Source organism: Meles meles, chromosome 1, assembly GCF_922984935.1.
Source record: "Meles meles chromosome 1, mMelMel3.1 paternal haplotype, whole genome shotgun sequence".
NCBI classification, from domain to species: domain Eukaryota; kingdom Metazoa; phylum Chordata; class Mammalia; order Carnivora; family Mustelidae; genus Meles; species Meles meles.
Window position 1 is genome coordinate 144,040,948 of NC_060066.1, and position 23,197 is coordinate 144,064,144.

Sequence of the window (23,197 nt, forward strand, 5' to 3'; positions counted from 1 at the left end):
GATTTGTTCAGTGTTTTCACTCTAAGTCCCAGTGTTCTTTCCATTATATTGAATGGTCTCTAATCTGATAAATCTGTTATAACATGTTAATGGGTCTAGTACTTAAGAAGTTTTCCTCACTAGGCAGAGGGCCCTCAGAGATCCAATAATAGCTGGAAAGAGCTGTGTCGATAATGAGGATTTTAGACTATATAGCAGAATAATAGAATAGGTGAGATTTTGAGAATTCTTTGAGTAATAAAGAATAGGCAATTTCCTTTTCCTCTTACACTCAAAAAGATATACAGCTCCTTTAATAAAAGTCATGTAGAAGTCAGTATTGAAAGTCAAAGTCAATTATATTTATGTTTTGATTTGAAAGGGGATGTGAAAAGCCAATCAAGTATGACTAAAAGTGTGTTGGGAGTCATAGAATTAAAACAAAATGAGGGAGAAAGCAAGAAATTTTGGAGTATTCTTTAATGCAGAGAAATATGCCCTACTTCTTTGACATTAGGTAAAATTGTCATGTTCAATAATCTCTGCTCATGCATTTTATACTAAGGAGGATCCCACCCCATGACTGGCCAAGTTAAGAGCATTCCTGTCATGAAGACTAGACTAGAATTGGTTGTAGAACAAGTTGATCAATAAACTCAAGCACATTTGTGTGGGAATAAAAGAGACTTAGCATGTATTTCTTTAAATATGTTGCCCAGATACATAAGGCTTATGAATAAGAAAAAGCTCTCTTTAAATATGATTTTTTTTGATCATCTGATTACTTTTATCCATGTTCTCAAGGGTTTTTTTTAATGAGGATGAAATATTAAATTAGGTGATACGAGAAAGTAGACAGATAATAGGAAATTTGGAAAGAACCTAAAATGAGAATTTTTAATGTGATATTTATAAGTAAAAATTTATTATACTTAAAATTTAAATGTAATAACTTTATTATATTTAAAATTCTTAAGGGCTATCATTTCTTAAGTTCTTTAAAAATTCTTTGTATGTATTACCTCAAATCAGTTGGCCAGGTTTTATAATAAAAGACTGTAATACATTAAAACCAATAAGTATGATTTTTATTTAATAGACATTGTGATATGAGAAAAAAAATTTGGACCAGTTTGCCAGTACTTTTCTAAGCAATTTTAATCAAGTCATTTAACATTTCTGAACCTCATTGCTCCTCTATCTATAAAATGTGTTTTACTAGATAAGCTCTAATATCTCTTATAAATTCTAACTATACTACCTTTTTTCCTGGAGAATGGATTGAGTTCTTAAATATTGAGATATCATTAAAGCTCTTTTTCTGGTTCCATAATTTTGTAGTCAATGGTCTAAAATTGTAGCCTTAATGATAGAAGTTGTGATAGCTATGGAAAGGAAGAGGTCAACCTGGAAAACAACCTTTCCTTAAAAATTTTCTTTGATTCAGGAATATAGGCTGTTTAGCCAGTGAGGATTTACTTCTAATTTGTAAAATGGGAAGACTAGTAAAATGGAGAACAGGAAGGACTTTTCTTTTGGTCTTCCTTCTTCTCTTTAGTTTGAGTGGTATTTGAAAGCATCCCTGATTTGTGGAAGAACACACGACTATTTCTCATAGAATGAAAATAGCATTTAGAACTCTCTAGGAATGGAAATTATTACTAGTTGAGAATGGTAATGAAATCATAATTAGAATTATAGAGAGTCTCAATTGTGGTCTCTTAATTTTATGAGATGGGAAATAGAAAAAGAGATCCTTTGCCAGTAAGCATAATAAGAAAGATTAATATTGTGCAAAAAAATTTCGTTGAAACCTAATGTCATATTTCTCTTGAAATGTAAAATGTAAGATTCCCAAAGTAGGAAAAGTATCTATTTTTATATCTATTTTGGCAATTAGAGGTACTTCTGATTTATTTTTTATTACAAAAGTAATGCATGTACGTTACAAGATTTTGGAAAATATTTAAACTTGGAATGATATCATAACATTTTTAGAATTATAAGCAGATTTTTTTACTAAATGTGACTAGTTTTCCAATGCTAAAGTAGGAGTTATAACTGAATATGTCACAAAAGTGGATGTTAATGGAGCCTTTATATAGGTCTCTTAAGGAAAGATGTTTTAGTGGTAGCATAACTATTGGATTTTTAAAATCATCCATGTCTGACAATCTTCTCAGGATTTAAAAATAAGTCTAATAAAAATGTACAATAAAAAAGCAAATAATGCATGCCCATCTCGATTTAAAATAATTTTAATACCATATAATATATATATCATTTTATAATGCATTCAACTGAAGAAGTGTGTTATACTGTGTATATTTATGCTTCACAAAGTGTTTTATAATTATTTTACCTAGGGCCCCAAAGGAGATCCAGGATTTTCCCCTGGTCAAGCTGTACCTGGAGAAAAGGTAATTAGTTGCCCAAGGAATAACATCATGGTGATATATTTCATGCACTAAAAATTCATTTTTACCTTTTTAAAATGTAGATTTTACTTGATATCAGACGGAGGAGATAGAAAACTAGAGAAGGTATCAGAGAAGGTAGAGAACTTGAATGAAGGAAGAAATATTTGAAAAATAAATTATATCATCAGCTTAATATATTAATTAGAATCTTCACATTATTTTATTGAGTGTCTACTGTGGCCTACCATTGTGCTTCCTGCCCTTTAGGGATGGGTGGGGTGAAACATTAAAGCAGTATGTGACCCTAACCTCAAAAATTTGCTGTTAAAAGGCATACACAAAGTAATACATAAATTCTAATGCTATTTGTGCCTTTTTTAGACTAGTTCCATGTACGTTATCCTTTTCAAGTCCTGAGTAATTGAGAGAAGCACTTATTATTATCTTGTTTTCCAGTTAGGAAAACAGAATTCTTAGAATTTAAATGACTCATTGATAGTAAGTGGTTAAGTTAATGATATATTTGTTTGACTTTAGTCTAGTATGCATTTCACTTCATTGTAATGCTGTAAAACATACACATTCACATTTAGGTAAAAAGAAACTAACATTTTGAATAAAACAAAATCTTTGTTAAGAGGAGGATACTGTTTTCTAGTGAGTCTGAATAAAATTGGAGTCTTTAGGAATACATCTGGGAATCTCTATTTGGACAAGTGTGATACAATTATAGGATGTTTTTCTTTGTATGGTATACATTCACAAACTTTTAGAATCCCTGAGTAATTTTGGTGGTTCCTGGGTTGAAATCTGATCTTTTAATTGGCTTACAGAAACTCCGGTAAACTTAAAAAAAATTTGTATTAATGAACTTTACAGGTATTACACCAAAAAGTAAATCCTCAAAAAATTTTTAATCTAGAATCTTGAGAATTTTATTCCTGTGATGGAACTGAGTTCACTGAATATAAATAATTTAGAAAGAGAATGGAAATTTATTAGAAAGTTATTTTCATTGGTCCCTTAGTAAATGTGGGGAAAAATATCCTGCAATCTGAGAAACAAAATGCCATCTTTTAAAAATCTAAATATAGAACATTTGATTTCTTACTTAAAATTAAAAAATTAAAGCCCATTCTGTTTTGGCGACTTCTTTAAATCCCCAAATTAAGCCTTCACATTTATATCAAATGCTTGGTTTTCTCTTTACTTGTGACTTTCCTGTACAAGATATAGGGTGGTTTGGTATGTGTATAGTATATGTATGAAATATAGGATGGATCAGTATTGGAATTGAGGCTTGGAAGTATGTCAGTCTTTTTTCCCTTTTTTTTAGTCATATACTAATTATGGTTAATACTATATAGGAGTAAGGTAGTAAGATACAGGATTTAATAATACATTGCCATTGAGCTTTAAGTGAAATCCAACTCTTAAAATTAAGAGATGTATTTTTAGAATGGTAAAATTTAAAAACATTTCTTGGACATTGTATTTACATTTAAGATTAGGTTCAAACTGAGGAGGCAAGGTATCAGTTATATACATACATTATGAATACAAATAAAATATGAACATCATATTGGTGAGAGTTGAGTGGTTTGGGAAACAGTTATGTTTTATTTTTAATCACTTAGCAATTTTTACAATAAATATATTATCAATGATAACACAAAAGAAGTGCAGGGTCTAGTCCTTCAGCATGGAACACGTATTAAAGAACGTCTCTCATAGAGCATGTTTAGGTGTTAAGCCATTTTGGGATCTCAGTGGTACACAAAAATAACCACTAAATGGTGCTTTTCCTTTTTCCTTTCCTATAAGTCAAGTGAGATATTATTCTCATTTTCCTGGTGGAGGAACTTTAAAAGGAAATCTAAGTGATCCACCCATGTTTAGACCTAGTGGAAGGAGACAAGCCTCCAATAACCTGTTTCCCAGTGCAGCTTTCTTTCCGCCCATCAGACTAATGAATGTAAAACAAAAACAAAAACAAAACAAAACAAAACAAAATCTGTATAAAATGGTCATCCCATCACAATTGGAAGCCATCTTAGTAAAATGTCAAGAAGTATTTTAAAATGAAGTTAGTACAAATGGAAAGGTATTAGATTGTTTATCATCAGAAACATTCTTTTCTGTTCTGGTTATTTAATTTGATGACATATTAAAGTACATAGTGCAGTAAACGTTAAACACAAAGTCACTTAGGAGTTTATTTAGAATTATTACCTAAGTACCTTTTTTTCTTTCACAACATTTTTTTTCAATGCACAATATATTTGTTGCAGCAGAAAGAGGGAGAGGAAGGGAAGTAAAGAAAAACCACTTGCAGCAAAGTGCCTCAAGATTATCTTCCCATTCCTTTGTGGTGTTTTCTCTTTGTCAGTTTACACAGCCTCCTCTGTATTTCCCACTGTCACTTCTACCTGCCAGACACTCCTTCCCCCTCACATGAGTACACTTTCTCCCTCCTATCCTAAGATGGGCTCATAGGGCCTCATCACAGCGGCAGGATCAGGAAGATGGACCACCCTAATAGGTGAAGTCCCATCTGCTGGAGCCAAACACATGTCCTCCCCCCAAAATTTTCACAGCATTTACTCCCCAGACGTGAAGCAGCCAATACCAGTGTAGCCCGGAAGCGGACGTGTCCCTTTCTTTGGTGTGCCACGTGAGCCCCAGCCCTTGCTCCCCGCAACCCGCTTTCTGGTTCCTAGTGGGAGTCCTGCTAGGAGGCAGCCGCCCTAGCAGCTGCTGCACGAGGTGCTTGCAGGATTTTTAGGTAAACTTTTTTTTTTAAACACAGTAAACCTTGGAACTATAGGAATTTGGGGAGTTTTTCTCATTCCTAGAGAAAGCATCAGGGAAAAAGGAGCAGAAGTCTGGAGGCGGGGAAGTACAGTGGCACTCAGCATAGGAAGAGAGAAATACTAGGAGCCTCAGAAAAAGTCTCAAAAGGACTCAGAAAAGAGGTGGAACTTGAGGCGGACTGCGAAGATCAGAAATGAGTGCAGTAAGGTTTTGACGTCCAAGATGAAATCCTGTAGCAAGGGAATTCTAATTTTCACTTCCTTTTCATAGCATTAAACTTCTGTTTGTGTTTTGTTCTTAGGGCAATCAAGGCCTTTCTGGATTAATGGGGCCCCCTGGTATGCAAGGTGATAAGGTAAGACCCCTAACACATAGCTTTACTTTGACATAATTGGATGTCATCTGGGTCTAGAAGCTCTTAAACTCTTTAAAATCTCATTTTGAAGTTGTGCCCAAAGTCATTGTTTTAAATTACTTTTCTCAGTGAAAGAAACTAAGATGCTGTCCTAATCCATGAGAGTGGAGCCCACAAAAGGCAGTGTATTATGAAAAACAAAACCCTTCAGTTAATGCTGGGGACAAAAATTCATGTGGGGAAAGAAGTTAAAGTCACTGATAGAATGTTGAAGCTTTTCTTTTCTTCCTTTTCTAATATTAGAGCAGGAACCCACTTCTGAAACTCTGAAGTCACTCTCCAACTTTTATATGTTAAGTGAGATATACCTGGTTATAGGTATACCCTTTTATAATTTACCCTAAAATGTACCCTTAGTTTATTTTCTTAGGAAATAATCCTCTCTGCCATGATATACACGAGAATGTGCAGCCTGAAGGGTAGGAAAGAAGTGAGAATTGGGGATGACTAGTAAAAAACAGTAGTGGTATGTATATGACTAGGCTTTTTCTGAGGTAAAAAGAAATATTAACACGATTGCTAGAATTATTTCGAAGAAAATATGTTGCGCAATTTTCTATTTCTCCTCTATATATTGAGCTTGTTTTGTTTTTCCCAAATACTGAGTTGTTGATTTTCTACAGGGGAAAGGAAGATCAAAAATATCTTTCAAAGTATTAAGGGCCCCAAAATATTGCAGTGCATTATTTGACTTGGTATGGCTATCTAAATACAAATAATAATGAGCTGTGTTGATGTCTTAGTGTGTCATATTCCTTTCTTCTTGGGAGATTTAGGTTGGAAGTGTTATTTAGGCTCTGGTTACTTGGTTCAAATCCCATCTGCCCTTTTTTTAGGTCCCATTGATTTGGGTAGGGTGCTTAACCTCTCTACCCTTCAATCACCTCATTTGTAAAACGTGGAAATAATACTACCCATTTCATAGGGAGGTTTTGGGAACAAGAAACAAGATAATCCATGCAATACAGTGTCAGACAAAGAGTGTCAGACAAAAAGTGTTGAACAAAGCCCTAATAACTGTTAGCCATCCGCTCTTTATCTGGTTTTAGAAATCTGGCCTCGTTTGTTTTCCTTTGTAACACCTGCTAAAGGGCTGAATGTTAAAATGTTGAGAAAGATTTTGATCTCATGTTGTCTTTTTTCTCCCACTATCATTATTTTTATGTTCTGCAGATTAATCTTCATCATAGACAGTGCTTAGAATCTGATCACTTCTTTGAGGTTGTTGGTTGCTCCTGTGGAGTCAGAAAACTGGAGAGTGATCATTTCTAACAAAAGTGGTCTTGATATAGATAGTCATGAATCTGTTTGATTAATGCTACTTAGTATACCCCTGACCACTAAGTATACCTCTAAAGAAACTGTTTGGATGAATAACATCAAATAGAGACAATCTCATGGAAATTATCTTAACTATTTTATTTGCTTTTAAATATACAGTTATTTCATCCTGAAGAATGATACTGCATATGACAGAAAAACTAATCATTACTTTCCAAAGCTAAATGATGCCAGTGGTTCATGAAATTCGCAATCCAGAAAAAGGAACTCTAAGTAAAGGTTGAATGGTTATCGTGTAGAAAAATATATAAAGAAGTGTCCATAGAGATAAACTGAAAAAGGCTAATTTTAACCATTAAAGAAGATTATCTTAAGACTAATATATGCTTTTTGGTCTGTGTAAGTCTAGTAAAGTGAAAAACAGCATTATTTTAAACAAACCGGTTTATAAATTATCTTTCACAGACTTCTTTTCCTCTTAATGATTTCTTAAACTTAAAATCTGCCTTTTTGTTGTTGTTGTTAAAATTGATTGTATAGGAACTAGTGATCAAATAGCAGCTGTAGCTCAGTTTTCTCTAGAGATAAAATTGAAAATATTTATGTAAAGATTTTATTTATTTACTTGAGATAGAACAAGAGTAAGAGAGTGAGAATGAGAATGAGAGTGAGAGAGAGAGCACAGAAGGAGAGGGAGAAGCAGACTCCCCACTGAGCAGAAAGCCCAATGTGGGGGCTCCATCCCAGGACCCCAAGATCATGACCTGAGCAGAAGGCAGCTGCTTAACTGACTGAGCCACCCAGGTGCCCTAATTTGAAAATATTTAGAAACAAAATTACTTTCTGTGAAATGAAGTGTTCATGGTTTACTATGATTTGATAGTAGTTTGGAACATGCTGAAAGATTTGAAATGATTTTGTAGTTTTTCTGAGGATTTTTCCTCTTTCTAAATAGAGTGTGGCTATTAATAGAAATCATATACAGATTTAAAAAAATAAATATTCTTGGGGAAAGAACATAAGGAGTCAATCTAAACCAAATTATTTCTCCACATAGCAGTCTTGGGACGAATTTCTATCACACTGTGTGCATGGCTTGTTTTAAAATGAATACACAGAAGAAGTATGAGCTTGATAGGCTGTTGCTGTGGTTTTTACAGAAGGGGAAAGGGCAAGACCAATTATTAGGTAAAATGTTCAGGTAAATCATGAGCTTTGTTTTAAGGAATTCACCGATTTTGGCTCATGTTCTGAACTACCTAAGTCATTCTAGTTTACTTCTCTGCAAACAGGATCCATGCTAGGAGAACCTAGAATAATGGCTCATGTTAGCTATAACCTGGGGCTCCTGTTTCTTTCATCCTTGCATTTCTATCCATAGTGTTAGCTAGGTGAATTCTGAATGTCAGGGCAAGAACTCAAGTTATTCACTTTGTAAGTGAGAAATCTAAGATAAGCCCAGAAGGTCAAGAGAATTGCTCATGGTCACTCAAAATTATGGCAGGATTTAGAGAAGAAAATTACTGCTACTGAATCCTCTGAGCTTTTAACTATTCTTTACATATTATGAGAGATAAATAAGGTACTTGGATTTTGATTAATATGGAGTCTATTCCATCCTTTTATCTATTAAACTATTTTCTGAAGTATTTTACATTTATGATACTAATATCAATAGTAGCTGTTTTATTATGTACAATATTCCAGTTGTTCTCCCGAGCCTTGTTTCTTTGCATCTTAAAAACAACTCACTGTGGGCCACCTGGGTGGCTCAGTCGGTTGAGGGTTCGATTCTTGGTATCGACTCAGGTCATGATCTCAGGGTCATGAGATGGAGCCCTAGCTCAGGCTCCATGCTCAGCATGAAGTCTACTGGAGTCTCTCTCTCTTTCCCTCTGCCCTTTCCCTGACTCATTTGTGCACACACATCCACGTTCTCCCTCTCTCTCTCAAATAACTAAAGACATAAAATCTTAAAAAAAAAAAAAAAGACCAACCTTATTGAGATAAACAGAATGTTTAGTATAAATCACTTACCCAAGGCCACAGAATTATTAATTGGCTGAGTTAGGACTCAAATCCAGCCCTGTTTGACATATGACTTCTCTTATTAACTTCAAATACTGCTACCCACTAATTAGTTTGTTAAGTTAATATTTGTTAGATGTGTATTTCAGTACTTCTCACTGTCCCAGACATGTATGCAAGAGGAAGTAAAGTCTTGTTTTTCATGAGAGCCAAGGGAACAGATATAGTTTTGGATGACAGATAATAATGACTTCATTATTCCTTTTTGCTGGAACTTTCTGGAATATTAAAATTCTTTTAATATAAGCTGTACTCAAGCAGTCTTGAAAATGGCTGCAAAAAAGTCGTGTGGAACACGGTGAGAGCTCGTGAAAACTTTTGAGGTAAATAAACAGAAGGTTGATGTTGAAAACATTCTGAAAGCACAAGTAATATTGAGAGAAATAATGAAGGGAATAAATCAGTAGCAATTTTTTTTTTCACTCTTCAGAGAGTTTATTTTGCTTCTTTCTTTTCCTTTTTTTTTTTTAAATCTCTCACCTCCCGACTTTTTTTTTTTTTAAACCAGTATTAACATCTTAACAAGAACTGTGTTTCCCCAGATTGACTGGTTACATTGCCTCAGTTTAGCCACCTTCGTGTCCTCTTATTTTCCAAGGAACTGAAGTATGTTTTTACTTCCCACTAAGTGTCTAAATTTGTGCCAAAGGCAGATAAGTTGGATCCAGAGTGCATGCTGTGCTGGAAGGAGGACAGGAGTCATAATTCTGAGCTTAGACTCCAGATGGAGTTTTAAATTGTTTTTTAATATAGCCAATCAGTTGCTATATTAACATTGGAAGTCTGTTATTTAAAATTGTAAGAGCATTAACAATGATTTCAATTGGAGCAGTTTTTCTATGATCAAGAGGATAAACCAGATGGGAGCAGTTAAGCACATCTTAGCATACAGACATACAACTCACAGCAATTGTGAAATATAACACACACATTTTAATACAGATTTTTATGAATAATGTATGGCAGCATTTTTCTGAATATCAAAAATACTAACTACTGTGGTTTTAGCAATAATTACAAATCAGTGTGAATTCTTAGTTTTAATGGAATTACTTCAATTATTTAAAAAAATTTCCATGACATATGAGGTACACAGTGAAGATCTTTAAGAAGTTGGAAAGGAAAAGAGCAGTGAAAGTATCAAGGGGAATGCATTGGGATTTATTAGTCACTCAAAAACTGTACAGCTTTTCATAATCTATTTAAAGCAAGGACAGTGCTAAGGAGCTAAAATACTGAATGTCCATGAGAACAGCAATAAAAAGTCAGGATTGGTGTAAATTGGGTGCCTGGAGAGGGAAATAAGGAGAGTTCTATTGATTCTATAGAGTTATCTCTATAGATTCTTTTCTCACTTGCCCACTATCCTGGTAAAAATCTGCAAACTGCACTTTATTTGGGTTTGGTTTCCAATTCAAGTGTAGTACTGAAAGCCTAATTCAAATGCTGCTGCATAGGGGCCATCTTCTCCGTAATCCCCGTTCCCCCTGATGGGGGGATGCAGAGGGGACGTGGAGAGCCAGGCCTACTGGTACCAGGCACCTACAGTGGGTGCCCTACTGAGCTCTCCAACAGGCAAGTCAGTGGTTGCCAGAGTGGTGTAATTTGTGGGACTCTGAAAACTTTCCTGTGTCCAAAGATATTTTCCTCTGTCTAGTTTTTATGATTGACACTTTAACATTAAGGATAAATTCATTTGGCTAGAAGTATTTCAGTTTCCAGACATCTGAAAAAAAATTCTGTGTCCTCAGAAAAAGCTGTTATCTGTCATGGAGCACCTTTTTTTTTTTTTTTTTTAAGATTTTATTTATTTATTTGACAGAGAGAGATCACAAGTAGACAGAGAGGTGGGCAGAGAGAGAGAGAGAGGGAAGCAGGCTCCCCACCAAGCGGAGAGCCCGACACGGGACTCGATCCCAGGACCCTGAGATCATGACCCCAGCCGAAAGCAGCGGCTTAACCCACTGAGCCACCCAGGCACCCCTGGAGCACCATTTTGAGAATTAGTTTATCATACTCTTTTTCTCCATGAGAAATAATTGAGAAAGACTGTTCCTAGGGTTGATGGGACCAGAGTAAAATCTGAGTGTTGATTAAAGGAGGTTAGTGGGTCAGTATTGTGAGGAGTTTGGGGCAAAAGTTGGCATAAGTCTGCTGCGTGCATGAGGGAAGTATGTTCCAAGAAGGAGAGGCAGGTAAAATAGAGAAGTTTGTGTGGTATTCATCCTATAATTTGAATCCCCTCAAGTTCTCCATTTACGTGGGATCCTCCTATTTATTTGTTTTTTAAAAAATTTAAACTTCTTATTCTTAGGACTTAAGGAAATGTATTACCTTCCCCCCAAAAAGAGCTTACATTCTCATAGTTCTTGATTTTCATCTCATTCTGATTTCTTGCTTAGGGTTTCTCTTTTTATGGCCATCTTATCACTGTTTTTAAATTTTGCCATAGTTTCCTCTGGTTATTTTGGCCAAAACATGGTTAGAGGCCTTTGTCTATATTCCTCAAGGTATTGTTGCTCTGAGTCCTGTAGTGTTTGACAAGTTTCATTGGAAAGTTGGAATTACCTAATCTAATACTGTTATATTACAGAGAAATGAAATTTAATAGTGATTTCAATAGTGAAGTAACAATGGATAAAATATATAAATATGTGTTGGGGCGCCTGGGTGGCTCAGTGGGTTAAAACCTCTGCCTTCGGCTCAGGTCATGATCTCAGGGTCCTGGGATCGAGCCCCGCGTCGGGCTCTCTGCTCAGCAGGGAGCCTGCTTCCTCCTCTCTCTCTGCCTGCCTCTCTGCCTACTTGTAATCTGTCTCTGTTAAATAAATAAATAAAATCTTTATAAAAAATATATATATAAATATGTGTAAGTATATAGAAATATATGATTGACTTAGTGACTTAATCCTTATGTGCAAAGACTGTATTTTATTCACTGTGATATCTCAGCCTAGTGTCTGGCATGTCTGAACATTGCTGCTCCTCAGTTTAATTGATTGTGGCCTTTCACCCAGTCCTAGTGGTCATCTTCTTCCTTAGTGTTTGCTTTTCAAATCAATGCCCCTTCTTTCCTGTCTTACTTTCCCTGGGTCCTCTTTTCAGGATTTCACCCATTTTAAGTAGGCTGAGTAGAACTAGTTAATCTGTTTACTAATCTCTAAGTGATGTTGCCTTTCACATGATTATATACAAGGTTAGCCCACCTTTCCTTAGCTTTTTGACACTAGACAGAAGCAAAAGTTCCAGGGAAGTGGTCTCAAACAAAAGAGCAGATTACTTTTGGAGATAAAATCTGTCACTAACTCTGGAGTGCTACAGTTGTTTTAGTCACATCTTTTTGCCTTGTAATTCATTCAAGAAACCTGATGTAGGGGACACCTGGGTGGCTCAGTGGATTAAAGCCTCTGCCTTCGGCTCAGGTCATGATCCCAGCGTCCTGGGATCGAGCCCCGCATCGGGCTCTCTGCTCAGTGGAGAGCCTGCTTCCCTTCCTCTATCTCTCTGCCTGCCTCTCTGCCTACTTGTGATCTCTGTCTGTCAAATAAATAAATAAAATCTTAATAAAAAAAAAAAAAAGAAAAAGAAACCTTATGTAAATAAGGTATAGTTATCTTCAAGTAGTTTACTTGAGTAAACAGTTTTTAGACGGTGTAGTGTCTAAAAAAGAAAGCACGCTAAAGTAAATTACAAAAGTGAATTATGTCATGGCAAGGGCAAAAGTGAAGATATGAAAAGGTTATTATAGGACATAGTTGAGGGTTACCTAAACTTCCAAGGGCAGGAGGTGGGAGAGTTTAGGGAACAGGGAAGGAGACAACATCTGACCTGCATCTCGAAGATGAGCAGCAGTTATCCTGATGTTACTGTCCTACTAAGGACAGTGTATGCCGTTTAACACACAGGTGTCAGTGTTAAAGAAAGGCTCACAGGCATGAAGCAGTTCCTAGTGACTGGGTTATCAAGTGTGAGGCAGGAGGTATCAGGAGATAAGTCTTGAGGAGTATTCAGGGGCCAACTTATAGAGGATAGTATCATGTATCACTCATATCTATTAAATTATCAGGTAATGGAGAGCTACTGGAGGGTTTTAAGAAGGGTAGTACCAGAGGCAAATTATTTACTCTCCAGTTTCTTTGGCATTTTTGTGGCTTCCAGAAAAGGATGCTTCTACTTCTCTGAAACCTGAAGTCTATAGAAGGAGCACCAAGATAGAATGGTAGGGCAACAATACTGAAGCTGTCTTTTACCATAGGAGAAGCTTCCTCATACATAGGAAAAAATCCTTATCTGAGTAAATATAAGTCTTTTCCTTCTAGTAAATATATATATACAGGTATTCCTCACTTTGCATGGTTCCCATGTATACAGATTTCAGTTACCGTGTTTAATTAAGTAACACCAGTGTCCCAGCAATGTGTTTCAAATTTCGCTTACAACAATTGTTAACTGTGATTAATTGCATAAAGTACAAAATCTGCTATGGTCTCCTCAGCCTACAAAACAAAATAAACTGCAAAAACTACATAAATAACAGATATACATCAAGATCAACCACCGGTCACATCATTTCATTCAGTCTGTTGGTGATTGTTCACGCACATCTGTTAGTTGATGCACTGACAGCAAAGCGTATAGTGTGTTGCTTCCTTGCCTCTCAGTGAGAAACCTATGTGATATTTTACACAAATAGATAATCAAAAGATGTAGTTGACCATCAAAGATGAGAGTACAGCAAAATAAAGGAATACTGATAACAGAGGACTTGTTCAATTAGAGTTGAACAAATGAAATTATAGATCAAATAGTTGATTCTGGAACATGACTGTTATTTGAGAGACTCTGCATGATGTAGCCAGAGGAGCATAGTGGAGGATAACTTTTTGACATAAATGAGGAAAGTGTTGTGATGAATATGACAGATGTCCCAGAGGTAACATTAGCAAAAAAAGCTCCACAGTAGAAGAACTTTTGGAACTATTTCATGACATTGAAAGTACAAAGGATAAAATGTTCAAAGTCTATCCAGACTTGGAAAGGAGTTTGACAATTTGCCAAAGCTTACAAAATATGCTTGCTCAGTATGTTAATTTATACAAGAAGTCCACCGCTGTTCAAACTATTATTTATAATTTTTTAAAAGAAATGATACTTTCTCAATTTTTTTAATGTTTTAACTTACACTGTACTCTAAATATTAATTTAACTTTTTTTTTCATTTTCCTACACAATTGTAACTGGCAGAATTTTTAACATTTCAACAAAAATTTTTAAGTTACAGAACATTTGTAGTTTTTCCCAAAGTTAATTCTGCTTTGCATGGTTTCAGTTTGGATGATCAGTTTTATGTCCACTAATACCAGCGCCAAATGAGGATGGCCTGTATATAAATGGTACCACTATTTTCCTTATGGATAAACATTTTATTTATGTATCCAAAATTTTAATTACTTGGGCCAAGTTCAGGTATATAAATAACTTGAAATTTGTTTCTTTCCCATCTCTTAATATTTCTGATTTTGATTCTACTGTGTCTACTGAATTTATTATTTAATCTGCTTGAAAACAGAGTTTGTAAATTTTCTTATTGGCATACCTTAAGGAATATGTTCACATCAGTTTTTTTCAACGTATTCATCTGATAAAAATTTTATATTGTTATATACTGGACTTTTTTGTTATTCTGCCTATGAGAGTATAGAAAACAGTGACCCAAATAATATTTCCAAAGGACTATACTATAAACTGATTTTTAAAAATAAAATGTTACGTCCCTAGACTGTAGCTGTGCCAAAATTTAAATGTAGGCATTTTTCCCAGGAGCTTATTCCCTTTGCTTTCAAAAACTTTACAGACTGGTGTTAAAGTAGAAAATAAATAAGGAGTATAGTCACAGATACAGGAAATAAATGGAGGCCTTTCTACGATAGCGGTAATAATTCCAGTATATTAAAGATATAATAATATCACATTAAACAGTAGCAAAGACATTCTTTGTCCTACTTATTTACCTTTCATTTTAACATTAAGAGAATTGAGATGTAATATGAGATACTTAGAATCTGTTTTTGGAGTGCCTTGGTGGCTAAGTCGGTTGAGTGTCCAACTCTTGATCTGGGCTTGGGTCATGATCTCAGGGTCATGAGATAGAGCTCTGCATCAGGATCCATGCTCAGCAGGCAGTCTCCTTGAGATTCTCTGCCCATCCCCACAGCATCTCTGTCTTTCTCTGTCTCAAACAAATAAATAAATCTTAAAAGAAAAAAAAAGAAATAGAATCTCTTATCTACTCAAGTAACTCAAATCCATTCAAGTCTTTCCATCAGTTCATTCATAAATCCAAGTCTCATCATTAATTAATTAATGGGCACTTTCTGTGAGCCAGGAACTGTTCTAAAGACTGAGGATACCACATTGAATAAAATAAAGAACTTCAATTTAAACTCTGTAGGAGTTTATATACCATCTCTTACTCTACCACTAAAATCTGATTTATAATTATCTTTCACTGTACTATAAAAGTTTCCACCTGACACATTTTCTTCCATTCTACACATCTCAGAGTCTCTATCTTTATTTTATATCATATGCCTGAATCTGTTTTTTCTTTGATATATTTATCAATCTTATTTAAATTCTTCCTATGCCTCTAAGCCCAAATTGACTCATGAACATACCTTTGTTTTTCATTCAATGAAAGCTAAATTAAAGAAAAAAAAAAAGTACTGACTTTCTTATAGACCCAAGTAACCACAGAATGCTAACAATAAAAGGAAATTCAGCACCCCCCCCCCCCCCAGCTAAGTACCTGAATTTTTCTTTCTTTCCTTCTTAAAAAATAGTTAAACCTAATTTTAAAAAGGCTTTGACTCACCTGACTTGTTCCCATTTAGGCAAAGCTCTTTACTCCAAGTGACTTCATTGGCTACTGGTCAGACTTTGTATTGGTCTCCTTTAGATCAAGTGTTGGGTTCTGTGGCTGAGATGGAGTAGGAATGAGATCATGAAGAAAAGATCATGACTATTGCTACCCCCTTATTAGAGTCTCTGGATATGGAACAAACCCTTCAAAGGAAATTGTACATACAGAAGATACCATGTTTAACATGTCTAGTCGGCCATTAAAGAAGTTGTACCTCCACTGCATTCTGTTTCATCATGAGCTAGGGGAGGGAAGAAACTCTGGTGAGAAAAACAGCTGGTAGCTGAAGAAAGGGAAGCATGTAGTTAGACTCAAGTATTCACAGAAATAAACAAAAATAAATAAATAAATAAACACATACTTAAAAAAAAAGTAAAAGGAAATAGGATTATGACAGAACTTTTTATACCTATGTGTCTCTTACCCTGGCTCCTTGTTCCTCATCTTCCTGACACTCCTCAGGAGCTTGGTAGCCCCCACCCTCCAAGAGCTGCTGTACCACCCTAGGGAGCCACCACTACTGCCTTAATCCTGAAGACATTTCTTATGTTCTATTATAAAAAGTGAAGAAACTTAGCTCTGATAATATTTTTACTTGTGGAATCTCATGTAACACGAACAACTGAGAACAATATGTATCGTGCTTTGTAATTAAGGTGATATTTAGCTATCTCAAAAAAAGTATAAACTCAGAGCAAAATTGAGTCGAAACATTGGGTCTATTAGATGCTGTTGGTAAATGAGTGATTTTGGTAACACCATGTTTATGAGATATATAATTCTTTTGATTGATTTGTCTTGGTGATCTGTAATTAATGTTTGTGTATATTCATGAGAATGAGTCTATATTTGAAAACTACATGCATCTAGAATAAGTAGAAGGGCAAAATATTCAGTTCTTGATAAATCTGTCAAACTGACATGATTCCACCTTGCTACCAGTATCACTTTGGTCAAATTGTTTAATTCTTATAACTGTTTTCTTATCTGTAAAAATGGGGGAAATGACTCCTTTGTAGGATTGCCATTGAATCAATGGAAGTATTTGGAAATGGCTGGTACATCATCTGGCACATAGTAGCTCAATGAAGTTCCTTTCTTCCTTTCCCCCTTCATTTTTCCCCCTCTGTCTTTCTCATGACCACTTCTCTGTTCTCTTTCTAATAGTCTAAACACAAAAGGTCCAAGCTCCCACAGGACAGGCCTTTTCCTCTGTCCTCTTGTTTTTTTCCTTTTGTAACCACATTGTGACTACTACGCTTACATACAATAGAGAGGTAACAAAAAAATTAGTCTCTAACCTTGTTTTCTTAGTTTTTCCTGTCTTTTCTCTGGTTCCCAAGAGATCTGTTTACTTCAGCATTTTATTGTTGCTTTAAGTTTAATATCTCAGAAGCTGCTTAAATCACTTTCTTATTTTTCAAACAGACACCTCTTATAATTTCCTCATTGTCTAGCGAAAGCGTTACTTTCTTCTTTAATTCATAAATACAAGTTGATAAAGCCCTCAGTGATTAATCCTGAATGACTCTTTAACTCCATTATTCTATATCCTGTAATTCTAAAAACTTACCATCAGTTTGCAGCACATTAATTTCAAGTTTTCAATATTTGTGAGTTCAAAATTATTTCAGTTTTTTAGTAGGAATTTTCTTAAAATCCTGTGAGGTACTCTTTTTCTAGATTTATTTATTTATTTGAGAGAGAGAGAGCACACACACACACACATACATACACATACTCTTGCTTGAGGGAGAGGGAAGAGGAAGAAAAGCAGTCTCCCAGCTGAATGCAGAGGCCTATGCATGGCTCCATCTCAAGACCCTGAGATCATGACCTGAGCTAAAATCAAGAGTTAGGTGCTTAACCGACTAATCCACACAAGCACCCAGAAGTTAGAGGTTCCTAAGAAAAGGAACTTTTTCTTTTATTTTTTTAAAATATGTCTAAACCTAGTAAACCATAGGTTGATTTACTGCTTGTTGATTAGAGCTATACCAATTTAACTCTTATGTGTTCCTTTATTTCTTTCCTCCTGTTCTTTTGTTCAGCTTCTTTCATCTTGCTCAAAGACCTTTCTAGAAGAAAAAGGATATTATCTATATTATATCTTTGGGCATTAGTAATGGAGATTAAAGATTTGATTTGAGTTCTAGTATATGGAAAAATTTTTTTGATACTAATTTTTTTGGCTCTATAAAACCCCTTTTTTCATAGGATCTATGAGCAGCCTCTTTGATTTTTCTTAGGTCATTTATGGAGTGTGATAACAATGATTTGGATTAGAGAAACTGCCAGATTATGGTCCAGTTTTTCAGTAATTACCAATAGATTACTTCCGAGGGCATTTTGCTTCAGCGTTAATAAAGTAAAGATGACTTGATAGAGCCTGGTCTATGCCGGCATGGAGACTGCTTAAGATTCTCTCTCTTCCTCTCCCTCCTACCTTACCTGCTTCTCTAAAAATAAATAATAGATATATAATAAACTAAAATCAGCTTTTAAAAGCTTTGGTAAGATTTAATAGATCCATTGCTGGATATCAGCTTTATATAGAAGATGCTGTTTTAATTCTCTAATACTATGCTACCGTTTTTGTTGATAGTAACAAATAATTCAATTACTCATAATAAAAAAATAAATAAGAAATAAATTATAAAAAGCCATTGATGAGGAAACCAAAAGTTGGGATAAAAAAGCACTTAGAACCTTTGTTTAGTTTTAGGCTTATATGAGCTTACGGTTCATAGCATGTCTTCACCTTTAACCTTACAGGGACTCAAAGGCTATCCAGGGTTTCCCGGACTCCAAGGTGAACCAGTAAGTACTTCATTTATAAAACTTGTATCTTCTCCAATAAAAAAGACACACATTGGTGAACTCCACTGAGAGATTATTTTCCCCTACTTATTAAGATCTTCTCCTCAATGATTTTCACTCTGTTTAGTGCAGGACAGACTTTTTCAGTTGCTCATGTTATAGGTTTGTTTTTGTTTTTTTCCCAGATCCCTGACTGACTTTAACGATTTGCCTAACATGTTCCAGAACAGCAGTTCTTAAACGTTTGAGGTTCACAAGCCCCTTTAAGAATGTTATAAAAGCTATGAACTCTTTCCCCAGAAAACACACATTTTCACACACATGCATGCACACACGCACATACACATTTGACTTATTTTTATTTTTTGTCTTCATTTTTTCTTTCACACAGTTGATTTTTTTTTAAAGATTTTATTTATTTGAGAGAGAGAGAGAGAGAGCATGCACACACATGAGTGGGAGGGAGGGGCAGAGGAAGAGGGAGAAGGAGAAGTAGATTTCCCACTAAGCAGGGAGCCCGATATTGGGTTTTATCTCAGGACCCTGGAATCATGACCTGAGCAGAAGGCAGACACTTAACCAGGCAGATACTTAACTAAGTCACTCAGGTGCCCACACGTTTGATTTTTTATACAGTTTCAGGAGTTTGCCCATTTACAAAAGACTACTCATAACTGTTAATTTCCTGACCTTTGCATAAGGGAATGTAAATAAATTTTAATAAAAATCCAAATTAGAATAGCACATATGTTATTGTCCATTATACACATACGCACATATTTAAAAGTCAGAATAGTTTGGGAACTATTTAATTTTTTTAAATTTTTTCTTTATTTCTTACTTTTTTATAAACATATAATGTATTTTTATCCCCAGGGATACAGGTCTGTGAATCGCCAGGTTCACACACTTCACAGCACTCACCATAGTACATACCCTTCCCAATGTCCATAACCCCACTCCCTCTCTCCCAACCCCCCCCCCAGCAACCCTCAGTTTGTTTTGTGAGATTAAGAGTCACTTATGGTTTGTCTCCCTCCCAATCCCATCTTGTTTCATTTATTCTTCTCCTATCCCCCTAACTCCCCATGTTGCATCTCCACTTCCTTATACCAGGGAGATCATATGATAGTTGTCTTTCTCCGATTGACTTATTTCACTAAGCATGATATCCTCTAGTTCCATCCACGTTGTTGCCAATGGCAAGATTTCATTTCTTTTGATGGCTGCATAGTATTCCATTGTGTATATATACCACATCTTCTTTATCCATTCATCTCTTGATGGACATCTAGGTTCTTTCCATAGTTTGGCTATTGTAGACATTGCTGCTATAAACATTCAGGTGCACGTGCCCTTTCAGATCACTACGTTTGTATCTTTAGGGTAAATACCCAGTAGTGCAATTGCTGGGTCATATGGTAGTTCTATTTTCAACATTTTGAGGAACATCCATGCTGTTTTCCAGAGTGGTTGCACCAGCTTGCATTCCCACCAAGAGTGTAGGAGGGGGAACTATTTAATTTTTAATCATGTTATTCTTTCTCTCTCCCATCAGAAAATAATATATCATATGTCATAGGAAAAAAATAAAGCCATATCTCTTGTTTTCAATATAGTGTGTACTAGGTCAGTATAAATAAAGCAGTGAAAAGGGTAAGAGATAAGAAACTAACTAGGGTGATAGGCACCATTATTGGAGGTTGAGCAAAGAGCCTCAGGAAGCCCTAAAGAGAGCTTTAGAGAGCTCTCTCTAAAGAGAGCTCCAGAAAGAAATGTGATAGAATGTCCCTGAGGAAAGATATAAATGAAATAAAGTTAATTTTCTCTTTCATTCATGTTATGTGGGACAGTACATTTTGTTCAGTCCTGAGGCACAATTCCTCAAGATTACTAATTACTAGAAACGGCAGGTAAAGTGATATATTATATTATATTTTTATTCTACTTTACTAATTCTACTTGGTAGCAGTGCTGGGATTCTCAGTGAAGTCTGATTGTCTCAGAGCGTGTGCTTTTAATGCTTGGTGTTAAGAGTAGGATTGGGGCAGGTTTCCTATTCCTATTTCTCCAGGGTCTAGAGATAGATCTTTTTGTCTAAATTGCTCCATTCAATCTATAGATTTAAGTGGGCCAACTTTTTTGTTTTTAACCATTTTGGAGTGCATAGTGAATTTTAAGTTGTAGCATTTGCTTTGAGTTTCTTTTGAGCTTCTGTGGTTGTCACAGTGATTTTAGGGTGTGGTTGGCTTAGACATGTTTATGCCATAGAAGACTGCTGAAGGCTTACTTGTTTACTTTGTTTACTGCCATTCCAGGAGAGCAGAATTTAGCCATCCCCCGGAATTCTTTTGTGTATTTCTCTTTGCAGCTGGAATGTGTTAGATCTCTACATGTTGCCCTAATACCGTCCATGAAAATCCATTCAAAATGAGATTTCCTTTATGTCTTAAAACAGATTGCTTTTTAATAGAGCTCAATTACTCTAATTTGGCTAGGGGAAGAATGAAAGGGATGGTGGTTGGCCTTAGCCAGACAGTGACCTACAGAACAAAAACAGCCCTTTTAATTGGTTTCACTGCTTTCTATTGGCATACCCAAATATAAGGTTTTGTAAATGTCTGGATATAGTCCTGTGTATTTTAGAATTGGATGAGGCATAAAGGAAGCTGTTGTAAATAGATTGGAGCAAATCTCATAATTAGAGGGCTTTCCCTAGAGTACTATTGGAAGTTATGTACACTTCAAAATTACAGTAGAGAAGCAGCCTTGGATGGTGTTCTCTGGATTAAGACATGCTGATTCAAATCCTGGCTTCCCACATACTAGCTGAGTGACTTTCCGCTGGTGACAGACACTGTATGTCTCATGTTTTTAATCTGTAAAATAGGGATAATGATACCTACCTTATAGGGTTTAGGCAGATTTAAATAAGATAATACTTATAAAATACTTGAAATAGTGCCTGGCATATGACAGGAGCTAAATGAATGTTATGGAATATAATATTACATATTATACATTATTTTAATAAGATAATATTTAATATAGAAATACGGTTTCTGAAATTCAGTGGGATAAATCTCTCCATATGTAGATAAGAATTTTATTCTGTTCTCAGAAAGCCACTGTTTTATTTACATTCTGTTAAATTGTCCATTGTCATATATATATATATGTTTACATATATGCACACACTCATCTACATATATAGATAGATAGATGAATGTCTGTATGTATATAGGGTATATGTATGTGTATGTATGTGTACTTTCTTCAGATTGTCTGAGTTCTGAGTTCATATCCAGGCTCTGCTACTTACTCACTGTGGCATCTTGGGCAAGTTTCATAACTTCCCTGTATCTTACATTCTTCAAATGTAGAATAGAGAAAATAGTGTCTGTCTTGTAGACGTAAAGTTAATGTAATGTGCTTAGCATAGTGAGTAGCACATAAAAAGAGATCAGTAAATGATAATTATTGGAGGAAGTAGGAAAGGAGGGAGAGATGAGAAAACAAAATTGAGAGAGAGTCTGAGAGAAGTGGAGATAAAGATATATTAGGAGCCTACAGGTCTAATAAAATGGGAGGGCAAAAATGTTCATCTATGATCCTCCAATTGCTTTTCCTTTGTCTGTTCTTTCTACAGATTTTCCAAATATTTAGGAATTTAATAGTATTTCTGTACTTAAACTGAAGGTAACACTCTCTGTGTGTTTCAGAGCAAAAGGGAAAAGGGCTAGTGTATTTTCTCTCTCACAAACAATAAGAAGGAAATGAATTTTACATAATAAATAAGTAATCCATGAAATTTTCCTGTGCTGTCACCATCTGAGTTTCAGTAAAGGCCGTTCAGCATACATTCTTCTGGCATTTCCTTGGTTCAAGAATTATTTAATAGACTTAAACTCTGGATAATCTAATGAATGAATGAATAATTTTTCAATGAAGGAAAGTAAAAACAAACTGGAAGTATTTCTTCTCACTTAACCCCCTAGTTGTATAGCAAGTTTTCTTTCTTATGCCTTTGAGTCTCCGTTCTTCAGCAAACCTTGTTTTAAAATTAAAGATATAAATTTGCCAATTTAAAATGGGTTTACCACCCAAAGTTAGTTTGAATTTTTAGATAGATCTGTGTCATGATAAAGGTACTTATCACTCAATATCCGTTTCTTAATCAGACTTGCTGTAAGAATGAGTTTACTTTAGGAAGGAAGAAGAGGTTGGTTCTGAGGTTCCCTGCCCCTTTTAATCTTCTGGGGGTCATGCTTAGACAGTTAAGGAGAGTTGCAAGATGATTGAAATAAGAAGAAATTCAATATAAAAAGATAATTCCTGTTAAGAAATGTACCCACTCTTTTTCTAGAATAAATATCTTCTTTATGTAGTGCTGGATTTTTCCATCCTAGATTTTACCATTATTAATAGTCAGTGTCTCATTTAGAGCCCCTAATCTGA

At 35.2% G+C, this 23,197-nt stretch overlaps 1 protein-coding gene across 1 annotated transcript in view; it reads left to right on the forward strand.

The window, feature by feature from the left end:
- COL24A1 (collagen type XXIV alpha 1 chain) overlaps nt 1-23,197 on the forward strand; it is a 395,306-nt gene that overhangs the window by 61,400 nt on the left and 310,709 nt on the right. The window contains exons 7-9 of the mRNA XM_045980771.1: nt 2,346-2,399; nt 5,515-5,568; nt 18,695-18,739. Coding sequence (XP_045836727.1) covers nt 2,346-2,399; nt 5,515-5,568; nt 18,695-18,739 — 153 coding nt within the window. The remainder of the gene's footprint in view (nt 1-2,345; nt 2,400-5,514; nt 5,569-18,694; nt 18,740-23,197) is intronic.